The sequence below is a fragment of the Phoenix dactylifera genome, unplaced genomic scaffold (genome assembly GCF_009389715.1).
Source record: "Phoenix dactylifera cultivar Barhee BC4 unplaced genomic scaffold, palm_55x_up_171113_PBpolish2nd_filt_p 000241F, whole genome shotgun sequence".
Classification (NCBI taxonomy): Eukaryota; Viridiplantae; Streptophyta; class Magnoliopsida; order Arecales; family Arecaceae; genus Phoenix; species Phoenix dactylifera.
Genome location: NW_024067738.1, coordinates 618,926 through 639,009, shown reverse-complemented (window position 1 = coordinate 639,009; position 20,084 = coordinate 618,926). Strand labels below are relative to the sequence as shown.

Here is a 20,084-nt window from a genome sequence, read left to right as displayed (position 1 = left end):
GGTGATGCTGAAATTCTTGAAGAAAAGATTGATGAGATGACATTACAAGAAGATGAACAAAAACTAATTGAAAATGCATCATCAAGCCAAGAGGCAATTGTGGATCATGGCCTGACTAAGGCTTGGAGGTATGCTCATGGGCATCCTAAGGAATTAATTTTAGATGATCCATCTCAACATGTTAGGACTAGAGCATCTCTTAGGAACTTAAATAATCATCTAGCTTTTGTCTCACATTTTGAACCTAAACACATAGAAGAAGCTGAAAAAGATGTAAATTGGATAAATGCAATGCAAGAAGAATTAAACCAATTTACTAGAAACAAGGTATGGAACCTAGTTGAACGACCCTCTGAATATTCAATTATAGGTACCAAATGGATATATAAAAATAAACTTGATGAAAATTGAATTGTAATTAGGAACAAGGCTAGACTAGTAGCAAAGGGCTATAATCAAGAAGAAGGTATAGACTTTGATGAAACCTTTGCTCCTATAGCTAGACTTGAGGCAATTAGATTGTTACTAGCATTTGCATGCTCTAAGGATTTCAAATTATTTCAAATGGATGTAAAAAGAGCATTTTTGAATGGGTATATTAATGAGGAGGTGTATGTAGAACAACCTCCTGGTTTTGAAAATCATCAATACCCCAATCATGTGTATAAACTAAACAAAGCACTTTATGGTTTGAAACAAGCACCTAGAGCATGGTATGAAAGACTTAGCAAATTTCTACTAGATCATGAGTTCTCTAGGGGAAATGTAGATACAACACTGTTTTTAAAGAAGAAAAACAAAGAAATGTTAGTAGTACAGATTTATGTTGATGATATTATTTTCGGTGCTACTAACAATCGCCTCTGCGAAGAATTTGCTGACTTGATGCAGAGTGAGTTTGAAATGAGCATGATGGGAGAGCTGAACTATTTCCTTGGGCTTCAAATCAAACAATCTGAAGAAGGGATCTTCATCAATCAAGCTAAATACATCAAGGAGATGCTTAAGAAGTTTGATATGGAGGGAAACAAGTCAATCAGCACACCCATGAGCTCATCATGCAAACTAGACCAAGATGAATCAGGTAAATCAGTAGATCAAAGGATGTATAGAGGTATGATAGGATCTTTATTATATCTCACTGCAAGTAGACCTGATATCATGTTTAGTGTATGCATGTGTGCTAGATATCAATCTAATCCTAAGGAATCTCATTTAATTGCAGTCAAGAGAATCTTTAAATACCTAATAGGAACAAAAAATATAGGTTTATGGTATTCTAAAGAATCTAGCCTGAACTTAATAGGATATACAGATTCAGATTTTGCTGGTTGTAAACTTGATAGAAAAAGCACCAGCGGGTCATGTCAATTCTTAGGAGAAAATTTAATCTCATGGTTTAGCAAGAAACAAAACTCGGTTGCATTATCTACTGCTGAAGCCGAATATATTGCTGCCGGGAGTTGTTGTGCTCAAATCATGTGGATCAAACAACAACTTGAAGATTATGAAATTAAATAAGATAAAATTCCCATTAATTGTGACAATACAAGTGCTATTAACTTAACTAAGAATCCAATTCAGCACTCAAGAACCAAACACATTGAAATAAGACATCACTTCATAAGAGATCATGTATTGAATGGTGATGTTACACTTCAATTTATTTGCGCTGATGATCAACTAGCTGACATCTTCACAAAACCCTTGAGTGAAGAGCGATTTTGTGTGCTTAGGAGAGGATTAGGAGTGATTGATCCATCCTAGTGATGTTCTCTTCTAGTTCATTGATTTTGATGATTAGCTTGTGTTAAATATAGAGTTTCTCATCTATGATTATCAAATCAGATCATAAACTTAGTGATTATCCCTCGTTTGGCATGAAAATAACATGATTTTTAGGTGCGTGCCAGAGTTCGAGTCGACTCGGATACGTTTCAGAGTCGGCTCATGAGGGGGAGTCGACTCGCAAATAGATAGGAGTCGACTCGAGGTCGATGGCATCATAAGGGGAGTCGACTCGCGCATATTTTGGAGTCGACTCGAGGTCGAGTCGACTCGCGACTTACTGGAGTCGACTCGCGGTTGGAAATCCGATGTTTTAACCCTAATCGAAGCGTTTAATCGACACTTCTATTCACCGCCTCCACTGTTCAAAAACCCTAGAGTCGTCTCCGACCTCGTCTCCGACCTCCATTAGGGCTTTTCCGTCGAGTTTCCTTCCTTCCTCGCGTCCTTTTCCCCTCTCTAGGTCTAGGATGCCTCGGAAAGTAGTTGTCCCGAGCCGGAAGAGGCCCCAATCCGCAAGCGGCGCCGAGCGACGGTCCAAGGCTCGGAATGAACCCGTGAGGCCACAACCTCCGGTTCCTTCCCCGCCGAGGCCGGTTCCCTCGCGTCCGTGCGCCGGGAAGGCGGTCTCCACCGGGAGGTATGTCAACTTTGACTTCCTCTCCCGGAAAGGCTTCACAATAGGGCATAGGTTAAGGGCCCAAGGATTAGAGATGTTTTGCTCCCTAGATCTCCCTACTTACCCGGGGCTAGTTAGGGAGTTTTACGGGACAGTAGCCAGGGGTCATGGTGGGATACAGGAAACCGTAGCGGGTGTCCCTTTATTTATTTCAGAGGATTTTATTGCACAAATCCTTCATCTTCCCCAAGTAGGGGTGTTTCTCTCTCACCCAGCCGATAGGACTGAGGCCCTTACGGCCATATTAGGGAGTCCACCCCAGTCCCCCCTAGATGAGGTGTCCGCAAGTCAGCTATCAGTTGAAATGCGGCTCCTCTTAAGTATTATATCTAGGACCCTCTTCCCTAAGACCGGCCGTTTTGATTTTGTATCTGAGAGGGACCTAGCACTGATGTTCTACATTCTTCAGGATACCCCAATCAACTTCCCAAAATTAATCTACAAATACCTATGTGAGCCTCTAGACAAACCTAGGCTTACTCTTCCCTATGGGATGTTGTATACCCTGATCTTTAGGGAGTCAGAGGTCCCCATTCCTGAGGGGGAACCCTCTCGCGCACTGCGATACACAGATTGCATGGGTGAGGGAACCCTTCACAGGATGGGATTTGATAAGGTTGAGGGAGTCTGGGTCCGGAAACCATCCTCTTCCACACCTACTGACCCTACTACTCGACACTCCCCCAGCCCTGATCATGACTCCGATTTTTCCGCCTATCCCTCCACTTCAGCACCATCCACTTCAGCCGGACCCTCCACTGCACCACCTTCTCAGCCACAGGAGGTCCGGATCTCTCCTGAGCAGCTCCGGGAGTTGCGGCAGGAGATCGTGCGGGATCTTCGGGACGACCTACTGAGGGAGCTCCGAGGTCCAGCGACTGCCCCCTCTACTGCATTGGTTCTTTCATTGGCAGCCGTGACCGAGATGACGGCTCATCTGAGGGAAGAGATTTACAATGTCAGAAGCCTTATACAAGCCCAATTCTCAAATATGAGCGATGTCACAAGCAACACAAGAAAGATGCGAGATGACATCCGACAGGACTTAGGCAGCCAGAGTCAGGGGGCCGAGCGTCTAGCAAATGTTTTGATCTTCAAGCTGGATACCCTTCAGGAGAATCTGACTGAGCTCACCTCGATCCACAGTAGGGCCACCTCGGAGATCATAAGGCAGCTAGGAAACATCACAGATGGGGTCAGTCTACTTATGCAACAATCTAGACTGAGCAAGGGAGCCACATCCTCCACCTCAAAGAAATCCTAGCTTGCTTTTTCCTTTTGACATGTACTTACTGCTTTACTTTTTGATTGTATCTACAAGTGTACTTAAACTTACGTCAATACAATGAGTAGACATTTTTCTTCAATATTGTGCAAATTTTGTCTCTAATTGCTTTTGTGGTGTGCTATCTTCCTTTTTGCTATGATGACAAAAAGGGGGAGAAAATATATTGAATAGACATGTAAAGGGAATCAATAGTTGGGTACTAAATAAGGTTCGGAACTATATTTAACCATTTAATCAACTTCAGGACTACTTTAAAACCTTTTAAAATTGCGAAATATTAAGTAAAACTAGTCCTAAGTTGAGTGGATGTTCAAATATTTGTTCCTATTTGATTTGGTCTTAATTCATGGAGCAACATATCAAGTCTAGACAGATCAATCGAAATACGAACAAACTCAAGCTTACATATCACAAGCCAGTCCAGAAGGCTAATACCACCGGCATGAAGCATATACTAAGTAACAACACTGAAATAGCGTCGAATATCTAGGCTAGAGGGAAAGATACACAAATATATATAAAAAAAGTTCGGAAATAACTGAATAATTAAAATATAAGAAAATAGACACAAAACATGATAAAACATCAATGTCTTTTATACATTCATGGAGGCGCCACAAGCAACAAAAAGGAGAGTTGGTTTGCTGTCGTTATAGTTCTTCAAACAATTGATAGATAAATGGATAATTTTTCATTAACATGGTCAATCTATAATAATTGAAGGATTTTTTTTTAATGACAAGTACCATTCTTATAGCAACACCTCAGGCACCATTTTGATGGAATATGAAGGAGAACTGAGACGCGTGGATGTTAGGAACCGACTCGAACCTAATCCAAGCCTGCAGAAACATAGAAAATCTGGGCTATCCAAGCGGAGTGATTGCAACCACTCCTTTCTAATTTAATTACCCGAAGCTTTAAATTTTTCACATGCGAGCAGACACGCGTGCGCCTCGGCCGGCGGCCCGAGCAATAAATTTCCTGCGCTCCTCCTTACCCCCACCCTCTCTGTTACTCCTGCTCTCATTTATTAACTGCTACCTTCTCTTTTTACTTACCGCAGTTTTAGACGGAGAGAAGACCGCCGGCATCGGCGAGCACAAAAGGCAAATCAAACATTCGAACCGAGGAATTCGTGAGACCTTCGAGTAAACGCAACCCATCACCGTTACGAGCGCCCTCCTCTTTTCTCCAAATTTCTTCATAAAATATGTCGCGGGAAGGCGTAGCGGCAGACGCGGATCGGTTTAAAGGGAATTTGCATGCAATAATCTCGGTTTTGGTTTTTGAGCCGTTCGATTGGATTTCTTAATAAAAAAATTATTTTTTTTACATAAATATCTCTCTAAATATCAAATTTTGTATTAGCACCTGATATTGACATGCATATTTTCATAAAACACTTTGTTTTTGTATGTGTACATATTGTGGTTCAAATTTGGCCCGAAAGTGACCGCGCCAGTAGAGCCGAGGGAGCTGCCGATGGTTGGAAAGAGAAGACAGAAGCCACCTCCCGTACGACGGCTGCGGATCTGCACAAAGCCTCACCGATATTTTCGGTGAGGGCCCTCTGACAATCAAGTTAGAGTGGGATAAAGTTGGTTCAGCCAAAAGTTCCTTAGAAGTTACCTGGGCAAGCTATTTATAGCCTCGGTGGAGTAGCCCAGATAGCAGATGTACTGTCAGCTATCATCATGAGGAGGCGTGGCTCTAAGCCGGATGGCGTGCAGCTTAGGTTGGCTGGTGACATGCAGTACTGCCCGTTCTTGAGAACAGTAGGGTGTTAACAGTCACGGCATGGTATGGCCGGAGTAGTCAAGGTACCGTCTGACTACTGTAGGCCGGTTATGGAGACATGACACGGTAGTGTAGTGAAGTACGGCCATGTAGGTGGGCGTAGGCCCGCACATGGGTGCGGTCTTTGGTGGGGCCGAGCTCATTAAGTAGTCGCGTCACGCGTTTGACGGGGTCGGCTTGGCGGATGCTGGGAGTAGCTCGGCTTTCCGAATCCCAAGGCGTGCTCGGTGGAGCCCTCCGAGCTCAAGAATCGGAGCGTACTGCTGGGGTAAGCGCCCCGAGCTTGGTTGGGGCGGATCGGCGAATGTGCCCCGAGCTTAGTCGGGGGAGCCGGCAAATATTTGAAGTTGGTGGAGCTTTCGGCAGAGTCCCATGGAAGAGCTGACCCTAGGCTGAAGTGAAGATTCAGCTGATTGTCGTTGATGTTTACTGGGCCGAAACTGGACGACCTTTTAGTTATGGGCTGAACGATCCATTTTTTCCCCTATCAGTATCCATACCATCTAATGCCGTTAAAAAATTAACGATTTTAAATTAAAATGACTACAATATTTTTAATGGGTAGATGTAAAAAAAAAAATTTATAAGGCGATCAAGACAAAAAAAATAATTTCAAATTATTTTATTTTATTTTTAATTAAAATAAATATGGTTTGTATTAACGGTGTTAAAAAAATCGTTATATTAGAAATATTTGTATAAAAATAATATTTTATAAAAATATAAAAATAAATATACATTTTAAGAAGATATCTATGTAAATTTAAATTTTAAAGAGAGCGTTTATTAAAAGAAAATGTAAAAAATAAGACGGGTCTCTCGAGTGGGCGGGCGGTCCAGCTGTCACCCACCGCCGTCAATTGGGTGGGGCATCACCTACGAAAGGTGGGTGATCGGAACAGGAACTGGGCCCCGGCCTACTGTTGAGTTCCAACCGTTGATTTAGTTTTCGGGACCCATCATGGACAGCGGTGGGTGAACCAGAAGGGACCATCCGGGTCCCAACTCCCAAGCCCGGCCGCTTCTTGCAAAAGGCTACGAGTAAATCAATCGTAGTGTCGTACGGTGGAGCGAGCGAGGAGGCGGCGTCGTTACATTCCACCTACTACGACAGGCTTTTAATACGTGGTCGCCCCTGTTGCCGTTCTGTCCGTAATCAAGCAAACAACGCAACCGCAGCACTGTAGCATCCATCTGTCAGGATCGCCCACTTCTAAAATCTCATCTTAAAAAAAAATTATCTATTTTTTTAAAAATTTATGTAAATATTTAAAAATTTTTTAACAAGTAACTAATATAAAACTAAATACGTATCTATAGAAATCCTCGCAAATTTAATGGCTATTGACTTTTGAAATCAGCTTTGCTCAACCAGCTGGTCAGCCGAACTACGTTCTAAAGTTTAGCATACATTTAGCAATCATTCGGATGCATCTGAAGATGTTATGGATGATATTATTGGTAGATAAGAGCTTGCATTATTGTTGGTTAGTTAAATTGACGGGTATCATTAGATTTGCTACTTATTTGGTATTTGGTTTGGTTTTAATTTTTCAAGAGGATTTGCACTTAGGTCTAACTCATTTAAATTGATTATTAGTTTTGGAATTAATAGGGTTACATTTGGTCGTAGTTGGGTGATATCTAAATTGCGAGGACTGAGCTTGAGATCCCACCACCACATGTAACTAGGTACGAATATTATAGGCTTTAGCTGTTAGAGCAGGACCAACCTAATCCATTTGCACCTCATGGCTATTTCAAAAAAAAATCGGATACTTGCATAATTAACGCGACCAAACCCATTGGCACCTCTAATTAGTTGCCTACCCCGAAAACAACTAAGGGCTTTGGCCCCTCTATTAAATACAGCACCTTGGACACCACATAATGTGATACAAAACATGTCATCAATGGCTGGATGAGATAGTTCTCGCCGATGGGTCCCTTCAATATGTTTACATTCTTCCATCAGACCATTTTTGATGGCCAAGTGCAACATGTCTCCAATATTTTAATGCATGATCAATGATAAGCACTGCATCAGACTCTGAAATAGTTTTGGGATCTAATCTAATTCTACCATACTTCAATTTCCCCCCTCTCTTCCCAACGGCTAATAAAACACCTCTTGATTCGTATGGTACCTTTTCAAATACCCCTTCTAAAATTAATACCTGATGTTATTGCTTTGGAAAGCTTCCGTTAGCGTACAGTCTTTTGCCGTTCCGGGCCTTTAATGCCATTAAAACTCGCTCCCAGCCGTCCTCCCACAATCGCCCATTTGGTTCCCACCGGCTGGGTCTCCTCCTTCCCCCCTCCCCCTCTGCTGTTTCCCTTCCCTGAATCCCTCCCTCCCTCCCTCCCCTTCGGTTTCCAAAGTACATTTTCGAACAGAACATCTGATAAAAGAGGGAGTAAAATCTGTCTCCCTCTCTCTCTCTCTCCCTCCCTCTGTCTCCTGGTTATCTTCTTGCAGAGCATTTGGCTGCTCCTAGAATGCGGCACTTGCGTCTTGGCAGCAGAAGTTTCAAGCGCCTTCTCTCTGTCTCCATGGGAAAAAGGAGAAGCGTAGAAGGAAGTCCGGAGGAGCGTGGCTCGCCTGGGCAGGATGAAGGCAAATCCATGGAGCCATCGCAGGACGAGAAGCCGCCTCAGAAGCCGAGTTGGAGATGCTTCTCATACGAAGAAATCCACAAAGCAACAGATGGTTTCCATCAAGGTCTGCGATTATGCCCTCCCCCCTCTCCATTGTAACGAGAATAATACATTTTCTCAGCACTTCTCTAATCTTTATGTTCTTCTGGCATTGGAATCGAGCAGATAATCTGGTCGGCAGAGGGGGTTACGCCGAGGTGTACCGGGGACTGCTTGAGGACGGGCAGGTGATCGCGGTGAAGAGGCTGACGAGAGCTTCGACCGATGAGCAGAAGGAGAAGGACTTCTTGCAGGAGCTTGGGACGATCGGCCATGTCCGGCATCCCAATGTCTCGTCCCTCCTGGGCTGCTGCATCGACCGTGATCTTCATCTTATCTTCGAGTTCTCTTCGCATGGTTCCGTCTCCTCCAATCTGCATGGTAGCAAATCTAACCATAAAAGCCAACAGTACTTGCGTCTGTTCTCCAAATTCATTCTCCTTGACAAGATCCAAGTATAGGTGGATTCGAGTCTGGTCCCCATCTTCTTTTTTTTTTTGCTGTTGTAGATGAGAATTCGCCACCAATGGCCTGGAAGCTCAGGTACAACATTGCTGTGGGTACTGCTCGTGGGCTTCATTATTTGCACAAGGGATGCCAAAGAAGGATTATTCACAGAGATATCAAGGCCTCCAATATACTTCTGACGGCGAATTTCGAACCTCAGGTACCAGGCAGGGCCCCTCTTTCCCGTCCTCAATTGATCCTCAGGCTAACTTTCGCCATCTCAGATTTCAGATTTTGGGCTCGCGAAGTGGCTTCCATCGGAGTGGACTCACCGCGCCGTGGCGCCAATTGAAGGGACATTCGGGTTGGTGATCTATGAAACTTTCTCCCAAGTTTTGATGATATATGTATACATTTTACGTGAAATGGTATATATATATATATATGTATATATATATATATATATACAAGCAGCATCTTATGGAGCTTGTGATATTGCTAGGTGTCTGGCACCAGAGTACTTCATGCATGGGGTCGTTGATGAGAAGACTGATGTCTTTGCTTTTGGAGTCTTCCTCTTGGAGATCATATCAGGGAGGAAACCAGTGGACGGGTCTCACAGGAGCTTGCTTAGCTGGGTAAATATCTCATCCAAACCTGGATTCATCCTATATCCTCATGGATCATCTCTTTTAAATTTAAACTGAAGGGCGCATCTTCTCCACTAAATTAGCAATCCTGTCGCAGGCAAAACCTTATTTAAGTGATGGCACGACACAAAAGCTGGTGGATCCGCGACTAGAAGAGGACTACGACATGGGACAGTTGAAGAGGCTTACCTTCATAGCCTCTCTCTGCATCAGGGCGACTGCGACATGGCGTCCATCGATGACCGAGGTACTGTGGTTGTTTCAAGTAACTTGCCTAATAATTCCTGACAGCATGTCTAGATATCTTCCTCGTATTCATAAAGATGCACACCACATGGTTGAAGAGACATAATAATCTACCAAAATAAGCATGTACTGAAATAATTATCAGAGAAACATATAGCAAAAGGTAGTATGATGCTTAAAAGTTGTGAAAGATCAACAAAGCCAACTAAATGTAGCATCAACATCGGCACGGAACAAGAAAGGTTCAGCAATGTTTCCCTAGAATTAATAAGGAAACCTCACAAGCTGGTGAGCTTTTTGTGTTTTTGTCATAAGGACCTCACTTAAAAAGGCTAAGCGAAAGATATTTTTTTGTATTTCTTAGTCTCACAGGTTTCAACTATCTACTTGTATACAGACATACATACTTATTTTATCATCAAAAAGTTCTTTCTTTTAGCTGCCGTGAAGCCTTCACTTGTCTTGATCGGGGAACTAGTCGCAGATTCTAGTATCAAACTGCATTTTAATAATCTTGCCACCTTGAAGACAGAGTTAGTTCCAAGACATGAATCACTTTGTTAGTGTGTTTGGTAATATACAGCTTTGCCTTGCGTAATTCTGGATCTTTAATTTCTCTTTTCCTTGACTAGCTCCTAAATCTCCTCTTGATTCTTCTGCCAGATGTAATTACCAGTGCATGACAAAAGCAGAGTGTTACAGGGATATGTTTATTTAACAAATGAGAGTTTTGGTAATAGACCATGCTCAAAGGCAACTTGCAGTATAATATATTCTTACAAATATCAAATAATCGAAAGTCGCAAGCATTAGAGAGCATCCGTATACCATATTAGCTTGCGTGAATGGGCTCCATGCAAGCACCAAAAAGATAGAAGGGTGAAAGTTACTATCATCAAACAGTGTCCTGATGGCACGCCTTTCTTTCACCCTTTTACCGGGTCTACTGTTTGATAAAAATGCAACTTGTGGTGTCCTGACAAATCTATCATGTGTCGTTTATATTCAGTGAGACCTTCCACCCTCTACTTTGAAGTGTAGGAACCTTGGATACCATGAGCAGTTCTTGCCTTTTCCCCCATTTTTTGCACTCTCGTGACTCACGGGATGCTGCGGTTGCAATAGCTTTGCTTGGCAGTTTGGAAATCTCAAGTCAAGACAAAGCTTCAGAAGATGCCATGCCCAATATATATATATAAATCTAAGAGAGAGGTTTGAGTGCAGTAATAGTTTAACCATCCCATGGTATCATATTCATATAACACAACTGTTGCTAATAGAACATGGATGACGACAGGTATTGGAACTATTGGAGGATGGCGAGATGCTGCAACAAGATCGATGGAAGATGCCTGAAGAGGAAGAGGAGGAAGATGAGTTCTTGGGCTTCGATGATCTCGACGATGAATGGGATGAATGTGATACCCCATCATCCTCTTCATCAACGAGAAGCTCCCAACCGTAACTAGTATTAGATAATCTCTCTTAATATCCTAACCCCATTTGAGTGGGGGGGAGGGAGAGAATGTACATAACTACTCAGTTGTAGCAAAATGGGATTATATTGCCCATTTGTATATGGACGTGATTTAATAGGTCGAGGCCCTTCTCTCTCTCTCTCTCTCTCTCTCTCTTATTTTTTATATAATAAAAACAACGTTCATATGACTCTTACATGAGTACAACCTGCTAAGTTAAAAGCAACAAAATGATACAAATGAGAGGGAATCTCAATGACACTAGTCCAAAAAATCTCTCCAGCATACCAAGCTACATGGATGGCAACTCAGTCCGCAGCTCTATTTGCCTCTCGATACACGTGCACTGCTTGGAAAGAAGCCAAATTCTTGATCAGTCTATGAGTCTTACGAATCAGTGAGTGACCGTCTCCGTATCGGTCAGCTCTTCGTATGCAATAAATCATCGTAGTGGAGTCTCCCTTGAAATATATCCTATTTGCACCCATTACCTTCTTCATATAAGAGATGCCCTTTCATGCTGCCTGGAGCTCCGCCTCAATAACAGTCCGACCGAGAGTGCGCCGGCCCCTGCCACCACTAGTCTGTCGTGGTGTTCTCTTTCTTTCTTTCTTTCTTTCTTTCTTTCTTTTTGTTTGTGGGTATGCAGTTGTGATGATGGTGGGCTTATGGCAGGGTGCTCTTCTGTTAATTTTGGCAGCAAGCACATGCCATAGCAGGAAGGTTTCGGCCTGTCGAGTGCCAAGTGGATGTTGGTGGGGTTAGTCTGCACACAAGGACATCACTCGCCAGCCTTTTATTTCTCACGGTAGTTGGTAGTTTGAGACAGGTAGACTAGTTTCTAGCTTTGAGTGCACCAAGGACAAGCGAGTGATCTAAATGCATGATCCAAACCGAGTAGTTGAGGCAAGTCCAGAAATCACTGGAGATATGAGGTGGGGTTGGGGAGAAAGAAGGTGGTTGGTTAGCTTTTGGAGCTCTTCCTGGCTCTGTTAGCTCTCAAAGGTGGTGGTTGGTGGTTGTTGAGGTTAGAACTTAGAAGAAGGCCTTTGGGTGTGTGGCCGCTGAACTGCTGGTAACAGGCAATACAGAGATGCAGAGAGGGCATTTAGAGACGCATCTTTGTAGACAACACTGGGAAATGGCATTGGTTCTTTGCCCATGGAAGAGGAATATCTGACCTAAATGAAGGCAGGCAGATGAAGCCTCCAGGATTCGGACCGACGCTTGCCCTCAGAATGGTGATGATAACCTGCTTATTTCAGACGAGTGTCTTCCTTTTTGTCTTGAAAAAAGTCATCAAAGTGGTAGCCTGGTGGTAAGAAAGCTTGGACTCCAACTGAGTTATCCAAATTCGAAACGTGCAGGCGTCGATTAAATCAGAGAATTGCATGCCTCACGCTCGGATGGCTCTGTGTGGATATACTTTCCTTCTATCAGTACTGAGGTGGCGCTGGAGTGACGTACTCACATATGGATGGCCCAGCTGGAATTTTTCACGGGTTAAAGAGAGCACGAGGAAACTTGCAACCCATGTCGAACATTCCTTGGAAGAAGGAGGGCTGCTACGCGGGTGGGGTCCCCCCTCCTAGTTTTTACCAAAAAAAAAAAAAAAAGAGACGAATCACAGGACCAGAGCTTGCACCTACTTTAAGCGAGCTGAGTAGCTGAAAACTATGGATCGTAGCCTGTCCATAAAACCTACTATTGATATTGAGAACGAGAAAAAGAATTGGCTTGAGATGGACTACTTATCCATCAAAATGTCCCTAGTGATAGTAAGGACAAAAGTGAAGTATGAGACAAATATATCAAACTTAGTTACTATATCTGATATAAGTGTGGAGGAGAAGCAGCCGAGCTCATTCCCTTCGCTTCCTGGGCCCAAAGCAGTGCTTTGTTTCCTGGCCAAATCAAGGATTTGGGGCTTCTTGCAAAATATATATGAATAGAAAGATAGATCCATCCATCTATCCGGATATTTTACGCGGATCGGCGGTTTCGGAGACCGAACTGCCCTAGCTCCAGAAGAGGTTAGCCGTAGGAGATTCAAACCTTGACCTTCTCTTTTCTTTATGAAGCTAGGAGAAATTAGCCCTGTTTCCGCTGTTCTAGAGTCGGTAGCTTTAATTGCTCGTGTTGAATCAGCCGGGAGTGACAAACTCTCCCTATGCTTAATCTCTTCAATAATTGCAGACACCCTATCTTTAGGTTTCAGTTTCATTCACTCTTTTCCATCTCGGCCTATAAAACTAGTGCCTCCTTTCACATTCGTAAAAGTCGGGGTTCTCAAATGGCGAAGCCTTACTTTGCCTCCTTTCACCAAGGTGAAAGAAGGGGTTCTCAAACGGCGAAGCCTTATACCAGTCGTGCTTCCGACGAAGTTTCTCCCGTAGAAGACAGCTTATAAACAAATAAATAAATTTCTATAGCTAACAAGGCAGAAGTGTTAGTGAGCCTTTGGAAATTTTGCTCTCCTTATTTGAATAAATTTTGTCCAAAAGTATATCCAAATCCTCATTACTTAAACATGCTCTAACATGATATGTATTGCCTGACAAAAGTTATTGCTCTATATAGTCTTGAGATGTGTCTTGATTCTAGATTAAGTTAGCCCGGGTGGCGGAATAAGGAGCTATTTTATGAAATATATTTATTTCTTACGGCATAATTTTATTTGGCTCAATGTGAGAGAGGATTAGGTTTGAATACAGAAAAGCTTGAGTAACTCAAATAAATAACTCAGCCAATGTGGTGTATTCTCACTATTCCCTTTGAATTGGGATCTTAGAGTGTGCTATTTAATGAAGCAAAATGAATGTACAAAACATCTGGGTAACTTTTCTGAATGATTTTTTTGAGTTCATTCTTACAAAAGGACGAGTTTTTTTTTTCCTAATTTAACTACTAATTCTCTACAACCAATTGGCATACATCAAACAACAATCGAACATGACCTAAGGCTAGCACAATTTTAGAGATCATTTGGTACCATTGCACCAATAACAATATAGAACGCTCTTTTGGTACCATAATAGGGTTTGTAAATGCAGTCTTTCTCCAAGAGGGTCTACAACCATACAACAAAAATTTATTGAAGCAGATAATTCTTATTATCTAAAACTTTGATATAGTTTTGATTGAAGACTTCTATTTAATATTTGACCAAATTATTTATTCAGTTTTGACAGATGATTGGAAATCTTTAGGATCTGCACTACCAAGATTAGCATTTGTTTCATGAAATAGTTTTTTTTCATAAGACCAAATTGCCCCCTTACATTTTCAGTGTTTGTTAAGAGTAAAATGATAACTGAAACGGAATAAGAACAAGCCTATTTTCTAGTATAAGATGGGATATCTCCCACAAGGAATAAGACACAACTTCTTGAAGTTTGGCAAGATTTTGAGAGGATATCCCCTTACTTGGGGATATCTTCCACTTATTCCGTAATCAAATAAAGAAAAAGAAAAGTTCCAATACGGCAGAACGTACTCAAGACCCCAATCAAACACGAACATCATAGATTATAGCACCTTGGTACCAAATATCTCATCCGGTTCCACTCTTACCTCTTGCCTTCGTCCAGTTGCGCACTTCTGCCTTCTTCTTTCCTTCTGAGCAACAGAAACATCCAAGCAACGTCTGCTTTAGCTTCACGAAGAATTCCTTCCCATCAACAAAGAATGCAATAAAACATCAGAAACTTATCGGTGCATGCTGGAATGCAATACAACACGTAATACAAATGGATTGGTCACAACAATTCAACCCCTGAAGCACAACAGAATGGAACCATCGCATGTAAAATAGTGACACTGAAAGTTTTAATCAAAAAGAACCGCAAAAAATTTCAGGCAACCTTTAATAACGTTTTCTGTACAATGTTATCTTTACACGACAGCCGTCCGAAAAAATCCTAGTTGCTGGCAGAACAGGACAGAACATTGCATCAGAAGATGATTAAAACCAACCCTAACTACTAAAAACGGAGAATACAGAGGTATCTACTTAATTACACTGACCTATATACACAAGAAACTTTTAGCGTGCATTTGGAGTTTGGCGATCATACCATCATCAATTCATCATCCCTTTGATACATATGCATTCATAAGGGGCCCAGGTTGTACCAAATACCAAAAACTTACTGAATAAGCAAACTACTTGCCTAGTTGCCAAAAATGTTCACGTGGTAAAAATTAAAAAACCTTTGCTCCAAGGAAAAATAGTTTGGCCGATTGGTATTACTTGCCAAGTTGTTGAAAATGTTCATATTGTGAAAAACTGCTCCTCAAACCTTTAATTGCTTGGCTCCAAGATTAGTTTGGTGCATGTCAGCCATTGCACACAGCCTTGAAGTGATATTTGTCTATAGTAGAATAGATGTGGCCCACATCGACATGGTTATTAAGTACATCCCTAGTACATAGGAGCAAGGTAAATGTCCATAATACATAGATGTACACACACACACACACACACACACACACACACACACATATATCTCTCTCTCTGTGTGTGTGTGCGCGCGCGCATGCGGGTGAGAGAGAGAGAGAGAGAGAGAGGTATGACATCATGTTTTCGAATCCCAGTATACTAAAGCATTTATCTAGAGTAATGCAAAAAAAAGGGGTCTTGAAATGGCTCTTTGACTGATATTATACATGATAAGTTAAAAAAATAAAAAATAGACATATAAATAAAAAAGGAAAGAGAAAAAAGAAAAAGATAGAAGGAAGATGCATTAATTTATCTTAGATGGAATAACTCCATAAACTATTAAGTGCATGAAGGTAGTTCCAAACTGGTGGGCCTTTAGCAAGCGACAGATAAACATCAATGTTCAAGAAATAGACTTTTACCTTAAGTTTACATAATTGATATAATTATATGGATAAATGCAACTGCTTAGTGTTAATATAATTTACTTCCTTATCCCAGATGCCACAATGCACTAACAAACAAAAACTTGAAGACTGCACTAACCATACTAAATAAAAGAAGAATCAAGTCTTTAGAAATGCTAAAATATTATAGATAACAGGCAGGAGAGCAGGTCAACCATATGTGGGAACTCAAACAGCACTAAAGACAAGCATTGTCTCATCGACATAGGATTGACAACCTAAAGGGAGGTTCACTATAGGAAAAGAAGATAAAATTAAAAGACCAAGCACATTTGTGTAGCAGGTATTATCCTTCAACAAACACGCATGCATGCTTGCTTGTATACTTATATGTATCTGTGAATATGTGTATGTATGCATATATTAGATGGTTCCTGGAAAACTCCCAGAACCAAGTTGTACATGTCATTTCCAGATTTATCCATGCTCACATAAGCTAAAGACTAGTAGGAAAGACCGAAATTGCAGATTATCAACCAATTGTCCATATAACATAGCTCTTTTTTGATTCTAAATAGGCAACTTAGCTCACACAGTCACCATGAAGAGGGAAGAGAAAGAAACAAATTCCATGGTTGCTTTAGTTGATTTGTACGAAGAGCATGCTCTCCTTTTACTCCATTAGAAAAAGTGGTTCCCATGATTGGATTTGTCTGGATTTCAGCTGGAACTCCTTTCTGTACCTTAAAAGGAAAAAACAAAAGAAACACGAGCTTATTAATTTTTTACACTGTTTGCACATATAAAAATGCAAGGGCAATTTATGTACAGATATATAAAGCACCTCTCTACATGCAAGTACCTTCACTCCAGCGTTTTTGACATGTACATATATGCATTCAATGAAGTGGAGTCAGTCACAGACCTGAAAAAACAGATGTACCATACTTTTCAAAGAATTGGGTCAACAAAACATATATGGTATATCTCCGAGAAAGAAATTGGGCCAAAAAAACAGATATGATATTAAGGTTCTAAAGATTGCAATAACCAATTGCTCCACATCATACAAAGCACAATGTCCGAATTGACTGGCTGTTCCAACTTGGTTGATTAGGTGAATATTTAGTCACTGAGGCTTAGGCATGTCCACAGAAAGGAAGATTTTTTGAAAATATTAGTCCAAGACAATGTATATGTGGCATAACCCCACAATGGAAACATGCTATGATGCCACAGTGAACAATGATGAAATAACAGTTCGTGAGTCCTTTTGACCTAGTCAGGCTAATGTGGAATATTTATAAAAAAAAAAAGAATGCAGGCCCTAGAGCAGGGGTAAAACTCTAGCAAATTCAGATAAATAACATTTATTTAGATTTTACAAGATTCAAAAATTCTCATACCTGGATAACATAGACAATTCTGAAGATCTGCAATGTTTAAATTCCAGTAAAATAGTTGTATACTCATATTCTCAGCCCAGAACAGTATAATTTTGAAAATTTCTGCAAAAATTTCTGGCAATCAACTAGAACAATCTTCCTCAGGCTGCATAAAAGCAATCTATTGCTCTTGAAGTATCAAACTGGTGTTTGAACTTTTAAGGGTAAATTCTTCCTAGTTAACCAAATTTATTTCTATTGCCAGAGGAAAATAATATGACTGACAGGGATCCATGTTTTTCTAAGTGATATTTGGTCCTTATATATAGTTCAATACACACTTGAAGCCACAAGAAATCTTCTTCAGGGGAAACCAGAACATTGACACAGATCTAATGTAGAGAGTTTCATATTCTGTCACACTGCATGAATCTTGCAAGAATATAATTTTGATCAGTATAGAACTTGCAAGAACATAATTTTTATCAGATGGAAACAAAGAAGTATCTTTATGTTTGTCCCATATAGAATCATTAACCAACGTCACTTTTTTCACAGCATTGTAGCATCATGGAGCATAACTTCAACACATAAAGATATTGGATCATAGTAGCATTCCTCATCTATCAGAATTACTCCTTTTCACAGTAAACAAATAGCTCTTATCCTTCTGAATTAGTGTTCGCACACTTCCCGCCGATTGATCATAACAATTTCTAAGATACAGACTAGCACATTACAATGTTAATATTTGGCTGAAGTACATAGTTTGTTTTATTTAAAATTTTAGCATAGGATGGGAACAAGAAATGATTTCTTCAGGTTTGAAGAAATAATTTTCCCGGGAATGCTAATAGGGAATGAACAATGGAACATTAAAAATCAACAGAGTCTTGATAAAAATAAATTATTGAATAATTGTTAAATGATAATGTCCACACAAAATTAACCGATCTGTTAATAAATGTTTGACATAACATGAGTAATTGAATGAAAGATATTTTTCTCTAAGTTCACTCTGTCATAGTTCTTATTGCTGTTGCTGCTGCTTTTGGTGCTGAATTACCATCGATCCGGTCATCTTGGTCTAGAGCTTGAAAACATGAAATTAGTTTAAAAGCCACTAATAATACATTCCAGATGTGGCTATCATGAGCTCTTCAGACTTCCTCAACATTGTCAGTTCTACACATAAAGCTAAAAAGTCATGAAAGTTATTTACAGTCAGCAGCCAACTTCATAATTTCCTATTCAAGTTTATTTCTAAAATATAAATCCCTATGACCTTCCACACTTTAACATTTAAACAACATTAATGGAAGAATATGTGCTAATGCCATCAAGTAATGAACAGACACATAAGATCTGAAGTCGATGCCAAATTATAAGGTGTTAAGCTAATTCCCTACTCACATCAAACTGGCTCCTGAAAAAACAAGGTTTGCCTCACCAATCATGCCTGAAGGAGGCACTCGGGCCACATTTAGAAAGGATGATAGTTGGGACATATCTAGTGCCAAATCTATGCTTCTTACTGAAATTTGCGCACCAAAATAACAAGTAAAAAAGTACTCAATGAAATTTTCTTTAGAGCAAGAGCTTTGAACAGAATGAAGAAGATAATTTTCAAGTGAACAAAACAGGTTTTAGCCACGCCACCTGACACGCCTTAATTGAAATTAAAAAAAAATCGTAAGGTACTAAACTGCATATTAATTGAAAGAAATAAGTTAAACTGGAACATTATACTCCCCAAAAAAATTTCTAATTAGGGAAACATCAACTTGAGAGTAACTTTCCAACCTAAACTAAAGAAACAAAAAAGCAGGAAAACAAAAAAATCAAACTTTTTACCTGACAGAGAAGGCACGTCTTTTGCCCTGAAACCCTTCAAATGAGCATTGACTCGAACATATATCTCATCTCTTTATTATTGCTCAAAGAAAACCCAAACAGCGCAAATCCATCAAAGCACGATCAAGAAAGTAGATATCGGGAACCAATCAATTAAAAGCACCAATCAACAACGCTTACTAGACAGCAACCACTTCATTCGCATCTGAGATTTCATTTACCCTACGCAATTGGTTGAATGAGGGATGCATACCAGTGAGCATTCGACGGAGAACGATGAAGCAAACAACAGATTTTATCAGGCGAAAGGTTTTCTCACCATCTATTTATGTCAATCCGCCCCATGCCGTCGTCAAGGGCGAAGGAGGTGTCGCCCAACCTGCAGCAGCTCGACCTGCACCAAGAGCAAAAAAAAAAGGAGATTAGGGTTAGGGTCAAGGATTTCCGAGAAGAAAGAAGCGGGGAGGAGAGAATGCCGTTACGCCGGCGATTTCTGAGCTATTGACGGTGAGGGTGGACTTGTCGTCTCTGGCATGGTAGGCTTCGGCGCTCCGCTTCACGGTTACCGGGAGGGCGCCTGGGAGGCGCGGGAAAAGCGACGGAGCCCGGATCATGGCGGGCCGTTACAAGCCGCGCGGGTCGGACAATCCCATTGGCTGCCAAAACCGTCAGGCCCAAAGAAATCTTATAACGGCCTATTCCAATTGCTTTCCATAGTAGAGTACTTAAATTGTCACCATTATCACACAGGGTAATGATATTATTCGAGTGGAGTAGAATGTTATTCTATTATTTAAATATCAAATTTTACATAAATATTTTTTTAAAAAATTAATATATATAATATTTATTTTATTATTTTATTTATTTTTTATTTTTATTTTTTATATGTACTTACAGAATCTAGCATCATTAAAAATT

General features: G+C 40.7%; 1 protein-coding gene and 1 long non-coding RNA gene across 6 annotated transcripts; one reads left to right on the top strand and one right to left on the bottom strand.

Moving 5' to 3' along the window:
- Window positions 1-7,568: 7,568 nt before the first annotated feature.
- Window positions 7,569-11,208, top strand: LOC103717114 (probable receptor-like serine/threonine-protein kinase At5g57670). Its single transcript, XM_008805377.4, has 7 exons — window positions 7,569-8,277; window positions 8,379-8,633; window positions 8,762-8,919; window positions 8,984-9,063; window positions 9,202-9,337; window positions 9,447-9,596; window positions 10,893-11,208. The coding sequence occupies exons 1-7, from the start codon at window positions 8,055-8,057 to the stop codon at window positions 11,058-11,060; spliced, it is 1,170 nt and encodes a 389-aa protein (XP_008803599.1). The 5' UTR covers window positions 7,569-8,054; the 3' UTR covers window positions 11,061-11,208.
- A 2,343-nt stretch (window positions 11,209-13,551) lies between these two features.
- Window positions 13,552-19,983, bottom strand: LOC120105257. 5 transcript variants are annotated; one of them, XR_005507659.1, is made up of 6 exons: window positions 19,646-19,983; window positions 19,483-19,557; window positions 19,164-19,385; window positions 16,769-16,849; window positions 16,517-16,667; window positions 13,552-14,743 (listed from the first exon to the last, which is right to left on the bottom strand). It is a non-coding gene; the product is annotated as an uncharacterized LOC120105257 (long non-coding RNA). The 5 variants fall into 5 exon arrangements; XR_005507655.1 differs by lacking the exon at window positions 13,552-14,743 and having other exon boundaries at window positions 16,348-16,667; XR_005507657.1 differs by lacking the exon at window positions 13,552-14,743 and having other exon boundaries at window positions 16,348-16,661.
- Window positions 19,984-20,084: the final 101 nt, after the last annotated feature.